At 35.2% G+C, this 9,281-nt stretch overlaps 1 protein-coding gene across 1 annotated transcript; it reads right to left on the bottom strand.

Moving 5' to 3' along the window:
* Nucleotides 1-439: 439 nt before the first annotated feature.
* On the bottom strand, nucleotides 440-4,477 carry LOC122319215 (sugar transport protein 10-like). The gene is made up of 4 exons (XM_043137173.1): nucleotides 4,141-4,477; nucleotides 2,810-3,135; nucleotides 1,470-2,099; nucleotides 440-1,229 (listed from the first exon to the last, which is right to left on the bottom strand). Exons 1-4 carry the CDS (start codon nucleotides 4,274-4,276, stop codon nucleotides 780-782), a joined length of 1,542 nt encoding a protein of 513 aa, XP_042993107.1. The 5' UTR covers nucleotides 4,277-4,477; the 3' UTR covers nucleotides 440-779.
* Between the last annotated feature and the right edge of the window lie 4,804 nt (nucleotides 4,478-9,281).

The following is a 9,281-nucleotide window of genomic DNA, read 5'->3' as shown; positions in this document are numbered from 1 at the left end:
GAGTTAAAATAGTGAGGTCTATGTGTAATTGAGAAATTAGAGTCTATATTTACATTGTGAAATGCAAGTTTAAATGACATGAGGTATTTCCCTGACCCATCCGATCGAGACTAAGGCATTACAAATAAATCTTATTTTTAGTAAGTGGTTTTTAGCACATACATTTGTCATAAAATTTTAGCACATAATTCTTATATATGACAACATTGTTGTCTTTTTTACACTCTTGAGGTGCACGTGCTATGAAATAATATTGTTTTACTTGCTAATAACTTTAATGGCATGATTCAAATTCATTCAGCTAAGGTATAACGACCTAACCCGAACTCTCTTATAAATGGAATGCCCATAATATATATGGAAAACTCTCAGTCCGAAAGACTATAACATTCAATACATAGATCATAACTACAAAAATCCAAAGCAAGACAAAAGAAGATGATAATAAATGAATAGAAATTTTTACTTGGTACTAATGGAAGATTAAAAGTTTAACAAGTACTAGAATACTTCTATGCTAAAAGCTGGTACCCTATCCTTCGTGTTTTGGCCGGATATTTGGATTTATTGTGTATGGTGTGAGAAATAGACATATAAAGTTGTCTCGTAAAATTTATTTTGCATTTAATGCTTTCAGAGTGAGCAAGAGCAACCATAAATGCTTTAGAGCGTACTTCATGTGTCTATCTACTTCTTCCTCTAGGCTGTAGAGTTCAGTCAAAAACTCTTAGATATCCAAACTCGTGTTTAACTGGCCCGATGTACGTACATAGGTGAAATTAAACGTCGTCCTGGTGGCCAATATTGACAGCATCATCCGGGATGTACTTCTTCCAGAACCAGTGTGCCTTCCAAACTCTATTCATCTCTTCTATTGGCATGTTCTTCGTCTCGGGTATGAAGAAGAACACAAAAATAGTCATTATGAACACAAAGAAAGCGAAGAAAAAGAAGAGACCAAACTTGAGGTGGCAAAGCATGGCAAGGAAAACTTGAGCCACAAAAAATGTGAATAGCATGTTGACAGATACGTTAATGGCTTGGCCTGCTGATCGGATCTCCAGAGGGCAGATCTCACTCGGTACCAACCAACCCAAAGGCCCCCAAGACCATGCAAACGCTGCCACATAAGTGCATATTAAGAACAAAACCAAATCTGCTTGGCCTTTTGTAATGGTTCCTTCGCCACTCACCCCAAATGTCAGACCTATCAAAGCTCCTATTGCAATCTACAATACAATGAAACAAACACATGTTATAGGTGTTAACCAGAAAAATATATGCAGGTGAGAGTTAGTACATATGCGTGGGTCAGGATCCTCTTCAAGTTCTTAATTACCGAACTTGAAAGTATCAAGTGGAAGGGAGATAGACATGACGTTAAGTAGTATTTTTTATCATGTCTATCTCCCTTCAATTATTCGAACTTGAGGGTATCTTTTTGTGTGTTAAAATTTATTCGTACGTACCTGGCATATAAACATCTGTGCGCCACCTTCGAGGAACAAAATCCTTCTCCCAAACTTGTCAACAGTGAAGATGGAAACAAAAGTAGCGAGGACATTAACAACACCAGTAATAACAGCAGACATGAGTGAAGCATTGTCACCGAAACCTAGAGTCTTAAAGAGAACAGGCGCATAAAACATGATGACGTTAATGCCGGTGAGCTGTTGGAAGAAGGGTATGAGTGTGCAAATAATGAGTTGGGGTCTATATCTGGGCTCCAAGATGTTCTTCCATGGATGATCCACTTTCTTTGCGGCCTCACTCGCATCAACTAGGTCTTGGAACTCTTCATCCACATCGTCAGTGCCACGAATTTTTCGTAACATCTGCTTTGCCTTGTCGGTGTGGCCTCTCTCGAGTATGGAATTAGGAGTATCTGGAAGGAACACAGATCCTACGGTCATCATTATTGCAGGGACAGCTGCAAGACCTAAAGAAATTCTCCAACCCCAGCCTCCCTTGATTTGGGCAGTGCCATAATTGACAAGATTGGCAAACAGAATCCCAATTGTAATGGCCATCTGGAAACCAATGTTGAGTGCTCCTCTGATCTTCGCTGGCGCCATTTCTGAAAGATAAACTGGTACCGACTGCGTTTTGTATATATATATTAATGCGTTATCAAACAGGTACCGATAGAACAAAACATAGGTTAAAATATTCCTAGATTTACTCCTTTTCTTTGGGTTGTTCAAACACATGATGCCTTTTTAGTCGTCGGCACGCAAGGAAAATCTAGTATTGAATTTTTAATTCTAAGTTCTCATTTTTATCACAATATTCCAATATGATTATAACATTTAAATAATTTGATTAATTTCCTTGTCATATTGTAACCTACCATGTGACTAGTTCAGGTTACCATGCATATATTAACAATAAAGAAACTTTTAGGATCAAGATTCCCTAAATTTCTTAGCAAAATTAGAGGACACTTTAAGGTTGGATTTGGATAGTAAGGTGATCTTAAATATTCTGTAAATAAAAAAAAAAGTAATGATAAAATATTTAATAGCAGTGAATAGCAGTATAAAATAATCAAAATAGATAAAAAATAATGATAAAATAATGAATATCAATGGAGTTTCACTACCCAAACTAGGCCTAAAAGACGAGATCGAGGGACACAATGAGTCTTACAATATGCATTGAACATTTAATATTCCATACCAACGACAATAAATATTATATGACATTTATAGTTTTGATCTCTCACTTTTAGTTTTGTCTAAACTTCAATGTTTTGTCATGGCAATAGCTAGAGATCAGAATAAACATGCACACGGGCTGTGATTAATACCTGATTAGCAAATCCAACACCGACACCAAGTAATAAGCGACCAATGATAAGCATTTCAATGTTTATGGCTGCGCCGTTTAGGATAGAACCTAACAAGAAAACCGTGCCTCCAAAAAACATGGACATTTTTCTGCCGAAAGCCCTCGTAACAGCAGAAGCAAAGAAGGAAGCTATTAATGCTGCAACGTACAGGGAAGAGGTGAACAGTGTGAGCAGCTCGCTATCAAACTTGCAGTATTCACTTTCACGAGCTGTTTCGTCCATCATTTTTCTATAGACGGAAGGGAAGAACTTTCCTAAAAATTGTTCCATTGAAGTTACCCCTCCTGCAAAAAAGTTTAGAAGCCAATCAATTTTCTTAATTCAAACAATTCATTCAAACGCAAGTAGTTTGATATTATAATTGTTCTCTATTTTGTTCAAACATGTTTGTGACAGTTAATGTTTGATATGCATTATTGGCATACTTCCTTGTAATCCTTTTATCTTTAATAAAAATTTTATGTGCAATCACTTTTACGTAATATGCTTTGTACATTCTAATAATGTGATTCACTGTATCATTTTTTTAAATATAAAATAACTAATTTGATTAATTATATAAATGGAGTGCGTAAGGAATATGCAAAAGTGATTGTATATAGCAAAATTCTTTTAATAAGTAGATTTTTTTCTATACAAAAGCACTTATTATAATTGTTTCCTTTTAAAAATCCATTAAATTTCTAAAATATTATATACAATATTTATCCATGCCATGAGAAAGATAGAAGAATTAGCCATATATATTATCTGTTGAAAGTTAGATATATACTAAAAAAATTGAGTAGACAAGTTTCATTATTTATTTATCTTAATTTATAGTAAGCAAGATGAATAATTTTTATATTAAATATATTGAGCTATTAACTATGTTGTAAATTTTAAAAAATATATATTTAAAAGCATTAAAAAAATACATAAAAATATAAACAAATATATCTATATATATTTTGCCCCGTCGGATCCCCATGTGTGGATGTAGAGTAACTCAATATAAGGCTAGCTACAAAATCGTTGAAGGCCTTCCATGTCTTAAGAGTATAGTAATAAGATTATATTGACCAAAGACTAGCTGTCTCTTAAACCAAGTACGTACGTACATTAATGTTGGCCGCTAAGCTCCACATGTATATATAGTGTATGCATTATTGTTAGTTATCTCACTATGAAACAAACCCAAGTAGCCAAAAATAAAAAGCTAAAATAGAAAAGAAGGCAAAATTACTGCAAACTGTTCTGCATATAAAAAGCCAAATAATAATTTGCAAAAGATCATGAGTGGCTTTAACCTGAGATTCCAATGTCATAGCCAAAGATGAGGCCGCCCATTGCAGCAACCACACAAGTGACCACCACAAAGGCAGTAATGCTGCCCGCATAGTCCGCCGACCTTCCAGCTTCACTTACAAAACCTCCTCCTGCCATCTTTCAACCCAATTAAGCACTAATTATTGGGATCAGATCAAGATCTCTCACAAAGTTTTTTTTTGCCCTTGTGTATCTCTAATTTGAATATTGATTGTTGATGTCTCAAACTATATTAGCCTAACTACTTCCTTACAAACGCTTGACAGTTGATACTCACTAAAGAACAAAAGAGATCAGAGCCATTTGGTGGGATTTCGATCTTACTTATATTAATGATCTCTTTGCTTTCAGTGTTATATATATATATATATATATGGCTGTAATCCTGTATGCTTGAAAGTTCTGCCACGTTAAGCTATATCCAAGTGGTCTTAAGCCTCAAAAAGTGGTCTTTTACGTGTGGCGAAATGTAAGGCCTTTTTTATGTTGGGATTATGGTGTTTGCAGTTTGCACAAGTCTAGAGACCAGGAATCGACTGAGCTATTGGTTTTTCTTTTAGAACTCTAAACTTGGAAAGTTTGACCAACATGGATTCAAATGTAAGCGAGATTTCCTATATAGAAGTTACTATATTTGGATACAATGGATCAAATGGCTTTGATCTACTGAAAACAGCCACGGATATAACAATTATAACATAAATGCAAAAAATGTTATTTTTTATTTTAAATATTATTATCTCCAATCACACGAGTCAATATGCCATATTTTAATATAAGTCACTTTTTATTTGAATGATTTACTTACGAAACCATTTAAAATATATTATATTTATGCCTTCTCATATAAATGAAAGATAACTTTGAAAGAGAAATTGGCCCTATTTTAACAAATTGCGAAACCATGTTTCAACCCGACCCGATTAAGTTGTCCTCCGATCAATTGTTTGGCCAATTAACCAATCAGAGATCACTTTCAGAAAATATCGGGCTTCTGACCCAATCCGTTCACCCTTAAGATTAGTATACTAGAAAAAAAATTGATTATCATTCTATACCAAAAATAAAAATCTTTCTAACCAATTCTTACTAATTTCTTAATAACATAAAGTCGACTCAAAGCGCACTCGTGGCCCATCAAAATGAATGGTATTTTGAATTCTTAAACTTTTTTATTAATCTTGAATATGATGTCAGTACGTGCACGACTACACAAGTTTTTTTTTTTTTCTTTTTCGATCTTTTGTGCTCAAGAACCAAAGGATCAATATCAATTCCCATATTAGCTGCAGTGCATGCTATAATTTTCATCGCTGGTTCAATATTGATGCAGTTCAAGTCTAGTAGCTTTTCAGCAATTGTGCGCACTTGTTCAATGGTGATCTTGCCCAATTTCTCTATCTTTGGGTCTTTAGAACCATTCTCAACACCTAAGTATTATTCAGTATAAGTTCTCAATTCAGTAATGGGATTCAAGATTAGAGAAAGAAACATCTACTTAATATCTACTTAATTAAACCTATGGTAACAAGTTACTGTCAATTGAATTTTATCTGTTAAATTAAGAGTATTAATCAAACAATGTGCATTAGCTCTTCCTGACTTGTGAAATGACCATTTACACATTAAAGCATTAAACTTTCATTTATACCTTAAAGCATTAAACTTTCATTTATATGGCCCGAGTATTACTTTTATCAATTAAATGGGCTGGCTGGTAACTTACATGAGCTGTGGCCAATACAGGAGTGAAGCCAACTACTGATGCTCGAGATTTGTAAAGCCATAAAGTAACTCAAGCCCACAACTTAAGCCCATGAGAAGAAATTAAACCTGGAGAACGCCATGGGAAGAGCTCATCATCACCTAACCCGATAGACACATGCTAATAACCTAAGGGATTTCGGGACCACGAGAAGCAGAGAAATGGGGTGGTTATGCACAATGGAAAAGTTGCGATCCGTGGTAAGGAGAGAGGATTCTGAGTATAAAAGGAGGAGAAACCTTGGACTGTGGGCATTTGGTTTTTCCGTTTCATTTTACTTGTCATTTTTTTCCATGTTTTGGTTCATATGGCATTTCTGAGATTTTCTTAGGGTTTTGCATTTAGCCTTTTGCTAGTTTTTGATAAAGATGATTGGCTAATTTAAAAGCCTGGCTTGCGGTGAAACTTTCCTTTGCTCTCCATCACTTGCTGGATTTTCTGTAGTTTCGATTGTTTACCTCACTTAGTTTGAAATTAAATTATAGAGACAAAAATCTAATGAAATCTTTTGCACTTGTTCTTGCTGTGCTGTAGACACAAGGCACAACAAAACCTTGAATTAATCAAGAATTCCATTAGCTGAGTGCTAAATTAACCTTGGTAGAAGCTTAGTGAGAGTACTTTATTTTAGGTTTTGACATAGTTACTCTGAGCTTTCATTTCACATGCTCTATTTTATTAACCCCTTGATTGAGTTTGTAAGTGGAGATTAATGTCGAGAAAACTGTGTAAGTGATACTTCATATCTAGTGGATCTTCCAGGTAAGTATCATGTGTTTGTTATTTTCAATGTTACTGATTTTTTTCCCTATGATCCAGGTGGAGATTCGAGGTCGAATCCTTTTGAAGAGAGGGGGAATGATGGGCCCCAAGGCGGACCAAGTCTTAAGGATCAATTACAAGATTAAGAGCCACGAAGATCAAGGGAGCAATACAAGAATTGGTGCAATCCAATTGGGATCAAGCTAGCAAGAGCCCAACACTCATGATGGGCTTGAAAGAAGGAGAACCAGTTTTGATTCACTCGATCCAAGTTATGGAAGACACGACTTGGGCTTATTGTTATTGAACGCCATGGACTTATTGATTTCATTAAAAGGGCTTATTTTAGTCAAATGAATTAATCAAGAATAATTGGGCTTAGGGGATGTCCAGCCCACACGTCTTATTTCTAATGAACTAGGGTTTGGGGAAGGCCTTGTATTTTGGCCAAGGGTTTATTTGGAAAGTTATAATTTTATGTCTTACTAGAGTTTCAGAAGTTACTGTAGCGCGGCGTATGGCACTGTTCACGCTACAGTACCCGAGGCATTGTTTACTTAGGGTTTTTGGGGATTGTCTATTTAAATCAATTGTAACCTCATTTGAGAGGCAGACTATAAGGAATTGTCATTGAGAGTTGAGTTATCTCCTCTTGTTCTTCTTGAACTTCTGAACTTATCAAGGGTAAATCAAAACCTTTGTGGCGTTTTTCCTTTGTAATCTAGGTTCTTGAGACGGGTTTTTCAATGGGTCTAGATTTTGATATAATCTAGGTTCTTTGAACGAGTTCTCATCGGGTCTAGATTCTCCATCCATATACCTGAGTTTGGCTTTCTTGGGGTTGTTTTTCCAGTATTGTTGTTGGGTCTCAAAGCAAGTCTATAATAGGATCATGCATACTACTACTTCATATTGTCCTGTTGAAATTATTTATGGTTTTAATCCATTTATTTCTTTTGATTTAATGCATTTACCTGTTCACGCTACAGTACCCGAGGCATTGTTTACTTAGGGTTTTTGGGGATTGTCTATTTAAACCAATTGTAACCTCATTTGAGAGGCAGATTATATGGAATTGTCATTGAGAGTTGAGTTATCTCTTCTTGTTCTTCTTGAACTTCTGAACTTATCAAAGGTAAATCAAAACCTTTGTGGCGTTCTTCCTTTGTAATTTAGGTTCTTGAGACAGGTTCTTCAATGGGTCTAGATTTTGATATAATCTAGGTTCTTTGAACGAGTTCTCATCGGGTCTAGACTCTCCATCCATAAACCTGAGTTTAGCTTTCTTGGGGTTGTTTTTCCAGTATTGTTGTTGGGTCTCAAAGCAAGTCTATTGGGGTTCACATCACAAGTGTTTGCCCAATTGATTCTGTGAACCTTTCAAGTTGAACTACTAATTAGTAACTCTATTTTAGAACTATACCAATTTTAGAAGTCAGATTTTTGCATGATTTAATCCCTATTTTAGAGCAAGGTCATTGCCTTGAAAAGAGCCAAAATCCACCATACATTTGATTGATAACAAACCCTTTACTAGGTGCAAACACCTTTTATCTTTCCAACTTGTTTTCAAAAATCATAAAATCCAACAAAGAATGTCAAAGAATATTTCTTCTATATCATCATAGTTTTTCAATAAGTTTTTTCAAGCATGTTGCTGGAAACACACTTGTCCCTGTGGAAATGACCTAAGTATTATTCAGTATAACTTCTCAATTCAGTAATGGGATTCATGATCAGAGAAAAAAACATCTACTTAGTTAAACCTATGGTAACAAGTTACTGTCAATATTTTTACAGAAAATCGAGGTCATTGCCCCTCTATTCACATGCTAGAAGCATTAATAAGGTGTGGCAAACTCCCATCTCAACCAAACAACATTTGAACCAAATTTACATCCACAATGAAAGAAAGTATTATTACATCCATAATAATCGCATGTTCATTACATCCACATGAATTTAGTTTTTTTTTTTTTTTATTTTTGAGCCATTGACACTTGAGGTGGAACACATGGGAACATGACAATTGCCTCAATTCTTGCTTCTACTTGGCTAGTCAAATGCAGCATTCCTGTCATTCCATTATTAAAGTCAACACATTATGTCCAACACTTCTTGTCTGCAGTTACATAAATTTTTAGAGAAAGGGAAAGTGGCTATGGAACCTTTTGATGTCTAAATAATACAAAAACATAGCAAATCTCTAAAATGTACAGATTTTACTAAAATCTCAAACATGTAATTGTCATGCATGATGGCACATCAAAAATCCCCATAGTAACATAGCTGCATCATTTCATTGAAAATTAGCCTACTCTAGTTACCCATGTTCAGTTGGCGATGCCAAGGCTTTCTACATTTTACACTTTGGGATTATTGATTTCCACAATTTATGATTTTGAATTAATAACAAGATTTTATATATTTGGAAAACATGTAATGAAGACAACCCCCGAAGGGAAAGCAAAGGGGGTGTAGACTTTAGAGACATGGAGAGACAGAGTAGAAAAGAAAACAAATATGACAGCACTAGGTTGCATGATAGTGGCTCATAACAGGTCACGCACACCGTGGGCCCATTTTTTTAGCGGT

Source organism: Carya illinoinensis, chromosome 8 (assembly GCF_018687715.1).
Source record: "Carya illinoinensis cultivar Pawnee chromosome 8, C.illinoinensisPawnee_v1, whole genome shotgun sequence".
Classification (NCBI taxonomy): domain Eukaryota; kingdom Viridiplantae; phylum Streptophyta; class Magnoliopsida; order Fagales; family Juglandaceae; genus Carya; species Carya illinoinensis.
Note: the sequence above shows the minus strand (reverse complement) of the source record. Positions and strands in the feature narration are given on the sequence as shown.